The sequence below is a fragment of the Triplophysa dalaica genome, chromosome 19 (assembly GCF_015846415.1).
Source record: "Triplophysa dalaica isolate WHDGS20190420 chromosome 19, ASM1584641v1, whole genome shotgun sequence".
In the NCBI taxonomy this organism is placed as follows: Eukaryota; Metazoa; Chordata; class Actinopteri; order Cypriniformes; family Nemacheilidae; genus Triplophysa; species Triplophysa dalaica.
In genome coordinates this window covers 12,256,938-12,275,571 of record NC_079560.1, presented here as the reverse complement: position 1 = coordinate 12,275,571, position 18,634 = coordinate 12,256,938, and the positions used below count along the sequence as shown (strand labels likewise).

Below are 18,634 nucleotides of genomic sequence, written 5' to 3'. Positions count from 1 at the left end.
AAAGTAAGTACCATTTAAACTGTTTTATATAATGGCATATAATACTACATACAACTGTAGTGAGAAGAAATTCTAAATAGCATGCATGTCAAGAACAAAGAGATAAGCACTCAGAAACGATTATGAATGAAATGATATAGGTTGTTTCTCAATATAGATTCTTCAGGGGTCTTGTGTAACCGTCAAAGTCCGATTCCAATACAAAAAAAACACAAAACAAGAGAACGCAGGAAATTACCCGTATGGGTTCTCTATATCAAGGATGCATTAATTGCAGCCTTGCCCACGTACGGAACCTGCTTGAAGTCCCAGAAGTCACTGCAGTTCGTCCATCCAAGTTCGTTCTTCCAAGGCTGCCTCGCAAGACCAGTCTCCACCAGAACACAAGTCTGTTCTTTGCATTCTTGGAATTGAGAAGCGGTCCAAAACTTGTACAATTTTAGCTTTTTTATCCTCTTAAAGCAACACTATGGAACATTTGCTCACGGGTTGTGGCTGATAAGCGTAATTGTTTCTTACTAGTATCGTAAATAATGCCGTTGTATAAGCTGCCATGTGGGTGGCACAATACACGTGAATTTGTGGACTAAGCTGATGGAACCGGCTAATGCAGAAACGTCATTTGAGTGTGGTTGTAGCCGCTCAGGTAGCAGTGGAAGTAGAACTCGTCCAGTTAAGAGTTGTCCTACCACTGAAACAGTTTGTGTTTTAAGGTTGTAAAAACTACATAGTGTTCCTTTAAATTTTTCTGAGGACCTATTAAAACCTTCTGGGGGTCCTTGGCCTCAGATTTTCTGTTTGAAAATCCCTGCATTACAAGACACTCATAACAGCATCATGATAGCAATATTCCTAATTTTATGGAAGCACTTTTGAACCGGCATTCATTTTCAATAGAAACTTTCAATTCTACTCATCATGTCACACATTATTGTTATGTTTTACAGCATTGGAGCTATAAGGTACATCAATAGAGCGTTTTCTCCACAGCACAGTTTTACTACACATCAAAACACACTGATCTGTGGGAAAAAGTAGCTTTTCTACGTGATTCATTTGCAGACCTATTTAACCACAATCCTATACATAAACTTCATGGCCGTGTGCCCCCATTGATAGTTAATCATATCCAGTAGTTTGTCAGGGCTTTGGGATCTCAAAACAAAAGAATAGCCAGAACGGCTCACACTTCAAGTTGACTTAAAGTTTACAAGCTTTCTATAGTTCTGCACATTATGGGATGCCATTCTTTATCACCCACTTTTATGTGTCTCCCAACAGTGTCTTTTTCCAAACCATCTCCTACATCACCCTTATGTCATTTCCTGTTTTTTTTACTTCTATATGACCTCTGACCTCTCAGGGACCACCAGCCCATGCGTCCTCTGCAGGCCTCCTCAGTAATCAGATTCTCACAGTAAAGGTTTGTCACTCCCGGATTATCATTCCTGCATCTCTTGTAACCTGTCACCATGTAACATCTCAGTCACTTCATTCCCTTCTCGGTTTCTTTATCTTTCACTCCCATAAACTGTTACGGTGAGGGAGAATATATAGCACATGTTTCTCTAACTCTGAATACTCCTGAATACATCTTTCTTATCTCTCATTCTTATATATTATTTTGTAATATTTCTTCTTTGCTGTCAGATGTTTTTTTCCCCGCTATGAGCATGGCTTTCTCTCGGCTAGAGATGACCATGACACTTTTCGTAGGCTTTGTGCATGCCGCACTTCTTTTCTCCCTTTCTGTTTTTCACATTGCCTCCATCTCTTTATCCTTCCCTTGTGTGTGTCCTCAGCCTCTAAACTTTTCAATTAGCTCCCCCGGCCGTGTGCAATAGTATGCTACATGTCTGTTTCGAATTTCAAAAAGAGGGATAATTGCGGTGTTTACTGGCATTAAAGATGATAACCACACCACTTTGAGCAGTGCAAATAAGTGAGACAAAATGCCTTTTTTCTTTATGGCAGTAAAGTGTTTTGCATTATCTTAATATGATAATAGAGACTATTTTGTAAGTCACCACAGCCTTACTATTACATTCTGCTCCCTGGGACTTCGTCTTTTGAAACGTTTTACACCAGTAGATTCTTTGTAACTCAAACCTTTCAAATTCACTATTGATAGATGGGGTCGAAGTTGAAATGATAATGTAACATGAATAGTATACACTCAAAGAAATGTCCTTATTTAAAGGTCCAGAGTGTAAAGATCTATCGATAGAAATGCAATATAGTACACATAACTATGTCTACAGCAGTTTTATAAAGACCTTACATAATGCAGCGTGATGTTTTTATTACCTAATAATGAGCTATTTCTATCCACATTCAACCCGGGTTACCTTACATGGAATTCACCATGTCGTTTCTACAGTGTCCCTAAACGGACAAACAGCTCTGCAGAGCGTGTTTCGTAAATGCGTTATTTCCTTCAGCAAAGAAGTAAAAAAACGTGACATCTTAGCCCTGTGTCAGCCACCGTAGTGCTTCGAAAGGGAGGGGTGAGCCATTGGTTGCAAATCGTGACCTTACCACTAGATGCCACTAAAGTTCACCGTATACATTTTCCTGTTAATTTTCTCACCAAGGGGTAGGTGACAATTAAGTAAAAAAACAATAAGAGATGACAAGAAACAAGAAGAGAAGTTTTACTCTCCGCTCATCCGTGGTCTCTTTTTTATCTCTCTCTTAGGGTGATCAAGGTCAAGATGGACCACCAGGTCCCCCCGGACCTCCAGGAACACCTGGCCCCAGAGGTCCTCCAGGAAACACAGGCAGAGATGGGCCCCAGGGCCACCCAGGAGAGCCGGTAAGACACTTGCTTTCTATCTCACATGTGCTCTTTTGCCTTTCCATCTGTCGTGTCTACTGAGCTCTCTCGTTGTACAGCTGCTATGAGTCACATATGAGTCACATTGTGTTGAGGACCCCTGCTCAGAGGACCAGGTGCTGCTTCTCACTGTGACACAATCTTTACAGAACTCAACCCTGGGCTTTGGGTTTGAGACATGCATACAGTATACATTTCTGGTTTTGCAATTGTCAGACTCACCCCAATCCCAATGACTTTGTCCCTCATGTCATTTAGTTCACGTATTGCTTAACTGTTAGACAGGTAAATGAATACCCTATACTGCAAATGTTACAGTAAGAGTTCTCCCAAAAATGAAAACCCTGTCATCATTTACTCTCCCTCTAGTTGTTCCAAATCTGTTTACATTTCTTTTTTCCGATGAACAGAAAAGGAGATATTTTGAAGAATGTGGGTAAACCAAGCATTTATGGGGCACTCCTGACAACTATGGTAGTCAATGGTGCACCATAACTGTTTGGTTTCAAAATTCTATCAAATATATTTTATTGTGTGCAGAAGAACAATGAAAGTCATAAAGGTTTGAGGGTGAGTAAATGATGTCATTATTTTCCTTTTGGTGAACTGGCTGTTTAAGCTTCAGAAAACTGGAAAAAAAAAACTAAAATTAAATTTTTCTCTGTGAGTAACTAAAATATTCTGTCACCACATTAGAAGTTTTTATAGTGGAAAAAAGGTTCTTTAGACTTAAAGGGATAGTTCAACCAAAAATGAAAATTCTATCATCGTTTAATCACCCACTTGTAAGTTTAACCCTGTTTTTTTTGTGGTTAAAGTGTAGTAACCATGTTTTTCTTTTGGTGCATTGATTACTATTGGCAAACTACAACCGTAGCAAAACCAAGTTTTTTGGTTTTAAACCATAGTTAATTTCTGTAAGGGTGACTTTCTTTCTTCTGCAGAACACAAAAGAAGATATTTTGAAGAATGTTGGATAGCAGCGGTGACCATTGACTTCTATTGTACAGACACAAAACCAATGCAAGTGAACTGGTGCTGTCGCTCTTCAGTTCAAAACATTCTTTAAAAAATCTTCTTTTGTCTTCTGTGGAAGAAAAAACATCTTAAAGGTTTAAAATGACAAGAGGGTGAATAAATGATGACAGAATTTTTATTTTTGGTGACTATCACTTTTAAAAAAAGTAAGAAGGACATCGTCCTTATAGGAACTTTTGAGGTAATGGTTCTTTGGGGCCAAAAAAGCATCTTGTATGGCATAGTTGTGAAGAACCATTTCAAGAATGCAAACTACCATGTTTCTTATCCATAAACCACACAATAAGATTGAAGTTCATATCCTTAATAAGTTTAATTTAGGGTTTAAGCGTTTATTTAAATCCCTAACCGTACTTATAAGCTTTAATAAGAGATGCTTGTCTTGGAAATAACTGCCAATGGATATATTACGTTGACCTTCCTTCAAGGTTTCATAAACCACAGTCCTAACATGATGTCCTGAGTAATGCATGAGAATTATATAACAGTCCGACGTGGTACTTGATAGAACCCACAACTCCGAGTATGATACTTACCAGAAATGCATAAATAATCAAAGCTTTTAGCCATTTCATCCCAACATATGTTATGCACTTTGACCGTTTACATTCATCTCATCATCCAAACCAAACAAAGAATGGTGCAATGATGAAGGGCAAAACAGACAGAGGTTCTCACCAAGCTCTGTGCCTCATATTGAGAGCAGATGTTCTGGGGTCAGTAAGCTCAAAGGCCATTTCCTGTTGTTGTATCTCAAATTGTGTTTATATTTTCCTAAGTGAAACCACCTCATTAGCTCCCAAAGGCCTGATGCCTTGCCTTTGTCCTTCCCAGAAGTGCTGCGGAACAAGACAAATATAAATGGCACAGAGGCACATTTCTAGACAGTAGTCTGAGCCTGCGGGAAAAGTGGCTGTCATCGGTTCAATACCCTCAGTCACACATGGTGTGAGAAAACCTGTTAGATGCGTTTAGATGCTTGACATTTGGGGTTTGGTAACGATGATAAATGCAAAAATCTTATGTGGTGTCTAACAAATTCATTGCATTTTAGCCTTGTGTGTGCGTGTTTCTATTTGTGTACGATAATGGCAAATCCACAGTTAGCCTGGAAGCGCGCATGATGTCTGCCAGAACATTCTGAAATAGATTTTAAATGATCATTGCGTGGTTGTTTACTTTAATGTTGTTTTGATGTGTTCCAAGGTTGAGATCATTAATTAAATAACCCGTTCTGTTTAGACATACCCTGCTTCAAATTAGACCTTTGTGGTAAAATGAATTCAGAGCTGCTGTCTGTGTTTGCACACACTGACATCACTTTCACTTTGTGTTGAAAATAAGGGATTGATTGAGTTAGAGGCAAATAGTCAAACTGTGTTGTGCATCATAGACCTGTAGAGGTCTGACATCTAGTGGACAGTCGAAAGATTTTCTTGTGATGTTTCTTTAAATACTGTTTTATTTCCTTATCATGTTAATTTTTGTTAATAATAGGGTCCTCCTGGAAAAGATGGGAATGAGGTAGAATTTATTAATTATTTTTTTATATTGTGTTTTTATTTTTTTAACATAAATCTGCAACTTGGAAGAAAATATGATAATTAAGATTTTTATGAGATTGGCCTGATTATGTTTTTTTTTGCTAAAGGGACCGAGGGGGTCACCTGGTGTTCAGGTAGTAAAGCTGATTATTATCATAATCATTATTCTCACATTATCACATATATAATTACAAGAACAATTATCATTATTATTTCATTTGGAGTGGATCTCATAGAAAAACACACATTTTTAAAATGTTTCATTTAGGGTTTGAATGGAGCTGATGGCATGCCTGGGCCACAGGGTCCTGAAGGGCCAAAGGTTTGAAAATTACTATGCTAAGATATTTATTTCATACATCTTTTGCATTTTCTTCTCATCCTCACAACATTGTTTTTTATATATGGGGGATCAGGGAATGCCAGGTCCTGAGGGGAAGAGAGGAATTGATGGATCTCCTGGTAAGGTGAGTCTGAACCATTGACAACTTAAAAAAATATATTTGTCTATTGCTATAAACACAAATTCTAAAATAATGTAGGCTTAATTAAATAATATGGTCATCAAATTTTCCATAGGGTGAAAAGGGAGATGTTGGGGATCCTGGACCCCAGGTGAGGGTTTATCACAGCCTCTCATCGACTAATAACATGAAGCCTGTTCTATTTGAACATCTTACTCACATCTTTTCTTTGCAATTTCTCAGGGCTTGCCTGGAGAGAAAGGGGCTACTGCCTTCATTGATGATCTAGATATAAGACTTCAAGCTTTACAGGTAAAAGTTGGTTTGAGAATATGTGACCCTGGACAACAAAACCAGATTTACCAGAATTTATTTTGAAATTTAGATTTTTTTCATAATCTGAAAGCTGAATAAATAAGCTTTGTTAGGATAGGACAATATTTGACTGAGATACAACTATTAAAAACTTTGGAAAAATATGTAAATATTGAGAAAATCGCCTTTAAAGTTGTCCATCAGAGGTGCTGTAGCAGGAAAACAGAAAAACAGGTTTGTTTTAATGTTCTCTATTGGCTTACCGCAGTAATGACGTTGCGGAGAGTAGATGAACCTGACAGTTGAAATTCTAATCTTTACATAGATACAAAACTTTAGGGGTTAATTCTCACAGAGGGAACTTCTATTGAGATTTTGCTGCATCCACTCACAAAAATACAATTTTGATATATTTACGGTCGAAAATGTACAAAATTTCTTCAAGGTATATTATCTTTTCTTAATATTCTAATGATTTTTGGCATAAATGAGAAATTGATCATTTTGACCCATACAATGTATTTCTGGCTTTTACTACAAATGTTATTGTGCTACTTATGACTGCTTTGAGGTCCGGGGTCACATATTCAGTCAAATTCTGTGCCATGTCACTTTAAGAACTCTCTCTTATCTCCGGCACTTCTTCAATATTAAGCTTGGATCTGTTCTTTGTATCCAATAGGGGCCTCCAGGACCTCCTGGAGAGCAAGGCCCAAAAGTGAGTAATACATCTTAATTATTGCAAATTTGAAACAAAAGCAGAAATGTTCAACTTTGCCATGTAGCAAATATCATCACTGGGATGATACAGTATAACATTCAAATATATCTCAGACACGTTTCCAAAATATCTTTGTAACAGGGAGAGATGGGCTTACATGGAGCACTAGGACCTGAAGGAAAGCAGGTTGGTTTATACAAAACAGAGAAAGTCATCCAGAAATGTACCACAAGTTCTATATATTATAATGTTTCTCACCCAGGGCCAGAAGGGAGAGAGAGGTCATACAGGAGAACCTGGAGCAGACGGTGTAAAAGGGGATAAGGGGAACATTGGGCTGACAGGACCTTCAGTGAGTATTAATGGAATATATAATAGAAATTTGGGGTTGCAGGATTATTATAAATGTTGATTTGTCATTGTAGGGGCCAGTTGGGCAAAAAGGAAATCAAGGAGACTCCAGACTTGAGGACAATCTGGTGAGTTTACCACACAGTTCAAATAAGCATATAAAAACAATTTCAGTCATATTCCAATGTAGTAATCCTAAATAGGGGTGGGCGATCTGACGATCTTAAATCGCGATTGATCTTGAAGCCGTCCTAAATCCACTTTTCAACAGAATCTTGAGGATCGTGATCTAATCTGTCGATGAGTTGGTGTCAAAAAAGGACTCTGGCACCAACTAATACTTAAGTGTTTTTCAGCAACGCTGTGAAGTGCAACATATAAATTGGTCTGTGAGAAGAATAAATACCTACGAAGCACACGTGCAATACAGTTTTGCAAGTGCATTAGACAGAGCAGCATGTTTGTGTGAAGTGCGTTTGTCTTTACTTGTGCTTGGTTGCTGTGTGATGTTAATCGATGGCATTAATTTATTTAGTTTTAGTCTATATTGTGATTGAAACTCGATTAAGTTTATATAGCATAAATAGAGCCCTGTGATTTCTGTTAATAAGGATGCGGAATCCTGCTATTTTTATCTGTCATCTGCCGGTTCTAATATATGAGTGAATGTGTTATTCAGTTTAACGTGCTACACGTATGTCACACTGTATGAGGACATAAACACATGAACATCGTGTCCAGAGTTGCTCTGAGAGTATATTTCAGGTGCATTTAACTGTTTTAACTGATTGAGAAAAACTAACGTTACACACACTAAACTCAAGTGTCTATTGTGGGAGCATCTTCACGACCACGCCTCAAAATAAAACACAGGTTAACCTAAATGCTCGAATGAAAAACCGACTATAGTGTTCAATATGTTCTATAGCAAGTTGTGGCATTTTTGTTGTCAATTGATAAACTGTTGCATACTTTAATATTTACATTAGTCAGGTTTAAAAAATTATATTATCTAGGAATTTTACTTCAGTTTACAATAGGGCTAGTAAATACTAAGGAATACTACAGTATTTTTATGTGGACAAATATATTACGATCGTATATATATAGAACAAAAGAAACACAGAACAATAAAAAAAACTAAAAAATATATGGCCCCAATTGATCCATTTGTATATAGCATTAATGTCCTTCGTGGTTAACCGGTCTATTTATGTGATGACCTGCATTTGTGATTTTTGAAGATGGAAACAGACATATTATCCTTGTGCCACCTGTGCAATTGTTTGGGCTGTGCCACAAAACTTTAAACCTGTGTAGCACCAGTGCTCTGTGCAAAAAAGTTAATATTTCAATTCAGATCTTGGATCGAGATTCTTTGTTATGTAGATCGTGATATGCTTTTTTGGGAAGATCACCCTGCCTTAATCCTAAATATGTGTTACATGAGGTTGTGTCTCTATATCTTTTTTGTAGGCCCAGATTATCTCTTTGCCTGGCCCACCAGGACCTCCTGGACCACCTGGGCATGCTGTAAGAAATTCATTTTAAATTTTTAAATTGAATATCTTGAGGGTTTTTAAAGTTTAAAACCCTCCTCTTAACTGGTTTTTATTTTAAGTTGAGAAAGCTAAACTGTTTTCCCCAATTTATTTTTCTAAAAGGGATATCATGGAATGCCTGGATCTAAGGTGAGTCTATGAAACAAGTAAAACACAACTTTTTAAAATGATTCATTTCAGGCAGGGACGGATTTAAAACACGGCATACTGGGCACTAGACCAGCAGGGGGCTCTGGCAAATAAAATATGTGTAAATTCTTTATTAATTTTACTTTCAGAAGTATTGAAGTATAAACCGTAGAGAATAAATCAAATAAATCATTTTAATGCATTTCCGCGCTTTTGAGAGGGACATCTAGAGGCGAGTATCAAAAGTAATACAAGTAATGTAATGTGTGTAGTACAAGCGTGCAGAAGTCACGTGTAGAAGACAGTAGAAAGCAAAATAACAAAATGAGTTTAAAGTTTAACCACACAAATGTGTCAAATCTCAGTTCGCTGTCTTTAATTGCTTCAGTCTTGCGAGACATTTGGATTAGGTTGTGGAACAGTTTTCTCAGAGGAAATCACCAAAGATACCTCTCAGCTGAGTTAAAACCATCTTTCTTGTCAAGATAATGTTAAATGTTTTGGTCATTGATATTGCTTAATTTGTAATTCGTGGACTGTTAAATGCTCGTTCTTTTAACGTGTATTTGGGCATAGGTGCAACACTGTTCTGAAAATGTGAAATATGTGATGCCTGGGCTCCTCTGAAAAATTAAGTCCCCAGGGCACAGTAAAGTCATAATCCGTCCCTGATTTCAGGGTCATGTGACAAAAAATACAAATGTGTAATGTAACACAGGGAGAGCCTGGTGATGCAGTTAAAGGAGAAAGGGGGGATATTGGAGAGATAGGTCCACCTGGGCCAATGGTAAGTTTTGTACAGTTTGAACACTGCTGCAGAACCATTACACATTAACCACATTGAGACATGGTCTTTGTGTCCTGGTCATGTTTCACCACAACGTTGTGCGTTGTGCGCTGTCCGTTGTGCTCAGGGTCTTCAAGGTCTTCCAGGTTCTAATGGATTGGTAGGCCTCCCCGGAGCAAAAGGGGAAAAGGTCAGTGTGTTTCATATACTTTAAAACAGACAAAAATCTTTTCTCTTTCTAAACATAACTTGTTACTGTAATTCAACCAACAAAGCTGTTTTTTCTATTTAATGGTTTTAATATTTGTAGGGAAAACAAGGAGAACCAGGATTAGACGTAAGTCATCATTACACTCTTGATCAACACAAAGTAAACAAACAAAAAAACTATAAGCAACATTATTATACTTTTACTATTGGAAAATCCGTATTGAATTGAAAATTCTTATTTTAACTCATAAAGGAAAACTCCACCCAGATTACTCCCCCTTGAGTTGTTCCAAACCTGTATAAATGTCTGTGTTCTGGTGCACAAATAAAAAGATATTTGGAAAAAATATATAAAAACTGACATGTCTGGGACATCATTGACTACCATAGTAGGAAAAATAATTGTTGAACACAAAATGAGATATATTTACACAGTTCTGGGCACCTTTTACTACCATTTTAATTTTTCCTACTATGGTAGTCAATGATGTCCCAGAAATGTCAGTTTTTATAACATTTTTCCAATTATCTTTGTGTGAAACAGAGCAAAGATGGATGGATTAGAGATGCCCATAGAGAATGTGAAGCTAACGTCACGCCCTATGTTGCAGAGGAGCGGCCATCTTGGGAGGATAATACTCCGCTGCTATTATTGTTTTGAAATGTACCGTTACTTTGAAAGAAATCGAAAGTGAAAGAACCATGGCATTTCCTGAATGACTCTCCGTAATGCTTTTGCAGTTTTTAACACAATAAGACCAAACTTTATTCATATTGCCAAATCAAACAAGACAAACAAAACACTGCATTGAACACACTAGCAGCGATCCTCCCAAGATGGCGCAACATTCAACGTGGCATGACATCTATTAACAAGCTCTATACATTTTCAGATGCATTGCCGTGTGCAGAGTGACAAAAAATGGCATTTGAATGCAAAATGAGTCTCCTGCACTTAACCTAGTGTCGTGATTCTTGCTGTGTGCATGCTCATGTGAATGAATGAAGTATAAACTAGGACTAAGATCTCATCTGTGTTCCACTGTACTATTTTGTATTGGGAATTTCACTGAGAGTGCTCAACTGATCAATGAGATTAATCAATTTAGTACATTTTTGGGTGAACTCTATAGCGAAAAGTACTTTTAAGTATTTAAAGTCAGTTCATACTAAACATTTCTCTCATTTGTTAGGGTTTTCCAGGGCTTCAAGGAGAAAAGGGGGACAGAGGACATAGAGGAGAAAAGGTACTAGAAATAAAATAAAAACTTTTATCATACAGTACCCCCTCTAAACCTCATTTTCTCTATCTCTCTATCTCTCTCTCTCTCTGTAGGGTGACAGAGGCATAATGGGAAAGAAAGGTCTGAAAGGACAGAAGGGAGAACAGGGACCTCCAGGCCTTGATCAGCCTTGTCCTGTGGTATGTCAAGTAGTCACATTTTCTATTTGTTATCTATTTTTTGGAAAAATAAATGTCCTTCTACAGCTTTAGCAAGAATTGCAACAACATGTGGGTTGTTGCTTAATGATGCTGTATGCATTTGTGGCAGAATGTGCATGTGTATCCAAATAATTTGCTGCAATAAATTTGACAAGAATGGCTTTCACTGACAGGGCACCCATAGGTGTAGAAAACTAGGTGGGGAGGCAAGGGCCCCAGATGCCCCCTGCCCTTTGGTACAGTATCTTTATCTAAAATATATGGGTGTGGTTATGTTGTTTGATGTTTCCATCCTGGTGCGTTGGGTTCCCCTGTACACAACTACTGTATACAGTTGTGCTCAAAAGTTTACATACCCCTCTGTATGAGTCTATTGAGTGTCCTCAATGTAAAAAGATGAATCTCAACATCATACAGTTACTGCTGGACATGAGTCAAATATCCAGAAATGCTGAAAAGCAAAGATTGTGGAGGACCTGGGTGATTGTTTTGAAGATCAGTTGACAGTCTAATGACTCAAAACAAACAAGAAACAATTATTAAACAATTATGACTAACATAAAAACTGTCATTGATTGTTTAGGTAACATCATACAGTATTAAGAATCAGGGGTATGTAAACTTTTGCCCTGGGCTATTTTTTTTAGAAATTCTGTTATTATTCTTTATTGTGAACTTTATGTAAACATTTCTTTAGTGAAATAACTTGCTCAGGGCAGGACTTAATTAAAAATAAACCTCAATTTTCAAAAATCCTCTTATTTTTCCAAATGTTTTAGCTTTTTCCAGATTCTGCAAGGGGTGTGTAAACTTTTGAGCACAACTGTATAGTTCTGACTCAGAGGGCTTGGCATAGATCTGTGAATTACACATTTATTATATATTTGCCAGAATGCGGAGTGCAACCCATCAATAAATTGACAAACATGAAATAGTAACAGCCTTAAAAAACGATAATTGTTAAGAGAGCTGGTTGTTTATCAACTAGTTAACTATCCTGTTCAAGAACCATAGCTGTCTGGGTTTTGAGCATGATTTGTGTTGCGGTTAAGAGTCATACTTACGTCCTAAAGTATTCATCTGTGGGTTGCTGTGTTTCCTTCAGTCTCACATCATTGGTGGCAGATCTGATGTGCAATTCCTGCCTTCTTTCCCCATCAGTAAGAGCTTTCAAACTAATTATTACATTAATTTATCTCTCTGTTCACAGGGCCGAGATGGACTGCCGATACCCGGATGCTGGCATAAGGTATTATAAAACTAATAACCTAAAACTCTAAACATATGCATTTGAAAGTAAGGAGACTGCATTTGCTCTGTGTCTGCTTTTTGTGTCTCTAACAGTCTTCCCCTGTTGCTCTCTTCCAGTAATGACTAACCTGGAGCATGGAGTTTGTACATATTGATATATATTTTTATAACATTTGCTGTTCGTCTACCAATTTTTAGTAATCTCTTATTTAATATACTGGGTTGGCATATGGGAGCCTATGCATAAATAATATGTATGTATCGCTACATTAACAAAAGAGGGCTCTTCGATGTCTCAATAACAAGTCAGTTCAAAAGCAATCCAGAGCGAGTCGTGAGTGCAGGACTCGATATTGAGAAGAGACATGAACTCTATGCTTGCGGATGCACAGAGAATGCTGCTGCTGTCCTTAAGGAGAGAATGGGAATGACCAAAATAACCCTGAACCTTCTAACAGACTGACTGATGTGTCTGCAAATGATGACTTCACTGGCAGTCTTCCTTTCCTGGGTACCCATCCACTCTTCATTAAATGTTTGCTCTGAAAGGAAGAGGCCTCAGGACAGGGCGGCAGAGCCGAGCACCCGTCTCAACCTTAAAAGACATTGAGTGGGGTACGTGGAGGGAGTATAGTTTGCTAAAGGTCTGCTGGATAGTCCAAAGGAAAGGGCTTGGCTGGATGTTGCACTGGATCTGAACTGGCGTACATATGGACAAACCTGTACTCAGGAAACGCATGGGACTAGCTCAGAAGGAAACAGCGTATTGTCTTTTGTTCCATTTATCAATCAAAAATACACCGGTGGAATAGTGCAAATTGTATAATAAGGGATATTATGTATACAAATTTTTTTTTTGTATTTTTAAAGTCTTGTCTTGGTGTTCATAAGAATCCCCACATTGTATAAACTAATTTTATTCATGGTTTTTGTAAGGAGTTGTTTGCATACCAATTGAGTGTTATATGAGGTTTGTGTAAAGGAAATATGTAATTTTTACAATACATTATATTTTTTCACTTTCTTTAAAAAGCTAGTCAGAAGTTGTTTGGATAACAATGCATTTTGTATGCATTGTGTTTTATGTCGAATCATTGTTTTTACCCCACACTTTTTGTTTTAATTTAGTAAAAGATGAACATTTAAGATAAAGGTATTATAGACCCATAGGCCTGAAACATATTCTACAGAACTCAAAAAGAAGCAAATTTTCATTTGTTGTCTTCCCACTGAAATACGAGTATTTTTTGCATTCTCAGCTTTACTTTAAGTTGCCCTATCCACCTTCACAACAACACATCTAATTTTAGATTCAAAATATCTTCATTGCCCACTCTTTAGTATTGAGGTCTATAATAACCACTGCAGTAACTCTTAAAAGTGTGTTGTTGGTCAAGCATACTTGTAAAGTGTGTTTCTGGGCCTAGTATGACAAGCAAATGCCAATTAAAATAGATATTTCATTCATGTGGAAAAAATATAATTCAATCGAACTGTTTCTATATAAGTTTTCTATATTTGTACTGTAGTATTATAGCAACATGTCTTTCTGTAACAGAAACGTTAGGTAATTTATGATGGCTTCTCTAGAAAGTTGTTGTAGAGACATACACTCACCTAAAGGATTATTAGGAACACCTGTTCAATTTCTCATTAATGCAATTATGGTGGTGGTGTAATGGTGTTGGGGATGTTTTCTTGGCACACTTTAGGCCCCTTAGTGCCAATTGGGCATCGTCTAAATGCCACGGCCTACCTGAGCATTGTTTCTGACCATGTCCATCCCTTTATGACCATCATGTACCCATCCTCTGATGGCTACTTCCAGCAGGATAATGCACCATGTCACAAAGCTCGAACCATTTCAAATTTGTTTCTTGAACATGACAATGAGTTCACTGTACTAAAATGGCCCCCACAGTCACCAGATCTCAACCCAATAGAGCATCTTTGGGATGTGGTGGAACGGGAGCTTCGTGCATCCCACAAATCTCCATCAACTGCAAGATGCTATCCTATCAATATGGGCCAACATTTCTAAAGAATGCTTTCAGCACCTAGTGACATCAATGCCACGTAGAATTAAGGCAGTTCTGAAGGCGAAAGGGGGTGAAACACTGTATTAGTACGGTGTTCCTAATAATCCTTTAGGTGAGTGTAGATACTGTAAATTTAATGTTCTATCTGTGCCTACCAAAACATACTTTATATTAGAGATGAATTTAATGTACTGACATACTGGTTTGAATGGAAGCCCATTTCTGCAACATAATAAAAATTTATGAGATTAAAAATTGAGGTTAAAATTATGAGATAAATAAAACAAAATTATGAGATACAAAATGTAAAAAAATTATAAGATTAAAAGTCATATGTGATGAAAATTTGAAATTATGAGATAAATAATCGAAATTATGAGGAAAAAGTCAAATGTATAATTTAACGTTCGCTTGAGGTAGTGCAGGCAGTAAAATCGCACGCTGGCGACACCTGCTGGTTTAATTGGTGTAAATGCAACTCTGTGGTTTAACAAACCACTAGCGATTGGTTATATATATTTTAGTTATTTGTTTTCAGTTTTTAAAAATTTAAGAAATCATTGACAAAGAAACTGATCCATGGGATTAAATGTTGGAAATTACTATGTGTTTTGTCTTTTGTCTCTGCTGCGAGTAGTTGAATTCATTTGTAGGTCAAAATAAGTCTAAATAAGCAAGAGTTTTATTGCCTGGTTTGCCTGCACACAGGGAATTTATGTTTGGTACTTGAAGCCCGCAAACATCTCAATGTATAAGGAGACACATACTGATAAAATGGAGTAGAAAATATATAAAATAGACGTAAAATATAATATACTGTAAATAGATAATTGTACAGAAGTATTATATGAAAAACAGATCGAAAATTTATGAATATTTATATTTATAAAAAGCTATATGCCTAGATGCTCTAGTGCTACTTCTGAAGAACCGACCAGAGAGCAACAATTCAACTTCAATTCCACTTTTCTGGAGACACTTCAGCACCTTCGAAGTCTTCATCTGATTGGTTGAATATCATCGTGTGTCACGTTTTTAACGGTCCGCCTGGAAACAACAAAGCCTTCTGATCTAAGAAGTAAGCTGTCTGTTTACAATGGTTGCTATAAGAATTCATCACGATCGACTAAACGCTTGATTCTTAAAAGCATTAGAGGTTAAAGGCATAAACTTATAATCACTGTTGTTTCTGTTAACTTTTGACGCGTTCGTGAATCTACATCGTTCTGTGAAGTTGGATTCACACGAGCGGTGGAATTGCTGCGCGTCTGACGCCTTTAAGCCAATGTGGCTGCCGCAGTGCCGGCGCTATTTAAGTTATTCTTTTAATATTAAATGTGCAAACTGTAATTTAAATTAAATAAAATGAATGGACCGCATAATTTTGGTTGTTCATGCGTTGCGGGAATATAGGCATTGTCCTTTTAAGAAGCATGGGGTTTGTAGGCCAGGCCGTAATGAATGATGGGAAAAGTAGTGCGGGTGCGGGTTATGTGTGTGAGAGAAAAGTAGCAGACGGAGAAAAGGAGAGTAAGCTGCTTTAGAGGGTTTGTTGTTTCCTTTATAAGTTCGTGAAACCCCCCCCGGGAGTTCAAGTGAAATATTAACCTAATGGAATTGGATAATTTCTTAAACTAAGAAAAACATAACAAGCACCGCATCTGCATAAATATGATACTTTTTATATCATCATAACTATTACTTTTCAGCACATGATTATGATTTTTAATCTCATAATATCTTCTTTTTTTATCGCATAATAGCGATTTAAATCTCATAAATATGAATTTTTGATCTAATAATTTGTATTTTACTCTGATAATTTTTTTATCTCGTCATATTGATTTTTTATCACAAGATTATGACTTTTAATCTAATCATTTACATTTTAATTTCACAATTCCGATTTTTTTATCTCTTAATTAGACTTTTGTGTCCCATATTTATGACTTTATTTCTTTAATTTTAATCTAAATTTTGATCTGGCAGAAGTGTATGGAGGACCAAAGTACTCAAAATAGGACAACGACCGATAGTTTCCCGATATTTAATCAATTTCCCATTATCGGGTATCTGTTTTCTAATATCGGATTCACCGATAAGCTTTGGCATTTTGTGGCCATTCCAGCAGAGCCACTGGGGAGACGGGACAGAAACGACAGCGTGCACAGGTAACGTACACTCACTTGCTTTATTAATAAACTTATATTTAACATGAGAGCAATTAATGAACAAATGAGATGTTACATTTAATGCGTGATATGTAGTTTATGCAGCTTCGCTAATGGAGAAAAACTCACAGTCACATTGCTTTCATGTTGGGAATAAAAGAGCTGAATTTAACTACCTTTGTTTTCTATGCTCTTCATTCATTTTGCTGTTCACTCACCGGGTTGATGCTCAGGAAGTTTTAGCATAGCCTCCGCTCTTAGCTAACTTTTTAACAATATTAACTTGTTTAAAACATCCTAAATTATACCTTCATTGACTATATAACCATTATCTCACTAATAAACATCTACACTTAAAACAACTCAACCTTAACCCAACCGCTGGGTCACTATTGGACAGAACACGCGCTGGGTTGATTTGACCCAAGTGCTGGGTTCTATCATTAAATTGGGGAATTCTGTGTTGTTCGTTTGACCCAACCAGTGGGTAAAACTAACACTCTTGCTAGGTTTAGTGTTACTCGTGTGCTGGGTTATTTAATTAGACCCTTCAATTGATTTAGTAGACAAGAACCTATTTTGTTTTCTAAAAAAAAAGTGCCCAAAGGAAAACAACTTCAATTTATTAGATTTTTGTACATTTTGATACAATGTTTTGAATTGTGCCAATGCGTAAACGTTTTTAATGCAAATGTTTTAACCCCCACATGACATTAATCATTCCCCACATTTTCATTTATCAAAATGATAAGTACATATTTATTAAGAACAAATGTATTATATTTATACTATTAACAAGAAGTCCTGCAACAAAACTTGATGTTTAATTAAATTAAAAAAATGATTAGTTCTTAAATGTTAGCTGAAAAAACTGTTGATCTAAAAAATGTAACAGATGATGACTCGTGTCCATAAATTTTATATATAGCATGCTGGAGAAACTCCCAGGTAGAAGACTCTGCTTTGTGTACGTAACATCAAAGACATAAAAAACTTTAAAACAGACATCAACAGCCTCCAACAAAGAGTCTGTCTCAATGGCATTGCATCCATCGATGGCAAATGTCTGGCAGGTCCCCCTGCCTCGTCCACAATGCACAAAACACACAACACTTCTCCAGTCATGTCAATATTTCCAAGATATTCCACCATGTTGGTCCCCACATGTTGAATATACAGTTTTGCAATATAACTGACATTTAGGTAAAGCTTTATTGTGAAAGTTTCAAAAAAACAACTGCAAACATTTTTATCCAATCACATTCAGTAGTCAGAAACTGAATTAGTGATAGTACATAATGTGTAATTACATGTTATATAACAAGTTTTATTTATCTATACAAAATCCATGCCAACCAGATGTTACGTGCTAACTAGAAAGATGTGGATATGCTCTTCCCAAATGTTTATTTTTCTAGATTCCCTGACCCATCTTGACTCTTGACTTCTCGCAAAGTCAACCAATAAAATCTCAGGGTACAGTACGAAATGTTAGCATAACCAATCAGAAAGAAAGAAAATAATTGTTATTGTGCAAAACATAACAAATACTAAAAACATCCACCATCATTAAAGTAGAAACACTAAAGCAATAACTTACATGTTGCATGTCAATAAATGACCTCTGGGCCTCGTGGGGTGGGTCTGAAGACCTTTCCTCCTCTCTTATAAATGGAGGTAGTAGAGTTGGCAGGACCTTCAAAGCTGTCTCTGCTTTAGCAGCTAAACAATTTAAGCACAATATCATGTTGTGTTAACATTTAAGTAGTTTG

The 18,634-nt window shown here is 36.8% G+C and overlaps 1 protein-coding gene across 1 annotated transcript in view; it reads left to right on the top strand.

The window, feature by feature from the left end:
* The window catches only part of LOC130408541 (collagen alpha-1(XXIII) chain), a 65,536-nt gene extending 50,243 nt beyond the window's left edge, over nucleotides 1-15,293 (top strand). Inside the window, exons 10-30 of the mRNA XM_056732121.1 lie at nucleotides 1,364-1,423; nucleotides 2,699-2,815; nucleotides 5,372-5,398; nucleotides 5,526-5,552; nucleotides 5,687-5,740; nucleotides 5,835-5,885; nucleotides 5,998-6,033; nucleotides 6,126-6,194; nucleotides 6,880-6,915; nucleotides 7,060-7,104; nucleotides 7,181-7,270; nucleotides 7,344-7,397; nucleotides 8,746-8,802; nucleotides 8,934-8,960; nucleotides 9,679-9,747; nucleotides 9,875-9,937; nucleotides 10,058-10,084; nucleotides 11,151-11,204; nucleotides 11,294-11,380; nucleotides 12,612-12,650; nucleotides 13,202-15,293. Coding sequence (XP_056588099.1) covers nucleotides 1,364-1,423; nucleotides 2,699-2,815; nucleotides 5,372-5,398; nucleotides 5,526-5,552; nucleotides 5,687-5,740; nucleotides 5,835-5,885; nucleotides 5,998-6,033; nucleotides 6,126-6,194; nucleotides 6,880-6,915; nucleotides 7,060-7,104; nucleotides 7,181-7,270; nucleotides 7,344-7,397; nucleotides 8,746-8,802; nucleotides 8,934-8,960; nucleotides 9,679-9,747; nucleotides 9,875-9,937; nucleotides 10,058-10,084; nucleotides 11,151-11,204; nucleotides 11,294-11,380; nucleotides 12,612-12,650; nucleotides 13,202-13,252 — 1,140 coding nt within the window. The 3' untranslated portion in view covers nucleotides 13,253-15,293. The remainder of the gene's footprint in view (nucleotides 1-1,363; nucleotides 1,424-2,698; nucleotides 2,816-5,371; nucleotides 5,399-5,525; nucleotides 5,553-5,686; nucleotides 5,741-5,834; nucleotides 5,886-5,997; nucleotides 6,034-6,125; nucleotides 6,195-6,879; nucleotides 6,916-7,059; nucleotides 7,105-7,180; nucleotides 7,271-7,343; nucleotides 7,398-8,745; nucleotides 8,803-8,933; nucleotides 8,961-9,678; nucleotides 9,748-9,874; nucleotides 9,938-10,057; nucleotides 10,085-11,150; nucleotides 11,205-11,293; nucleotides 11,381-12,611; nucleotides 12,651-13,201) is intronic.
* Nucleotides 15,294-18,634: the final 3,341 nt, after the last annotated feature.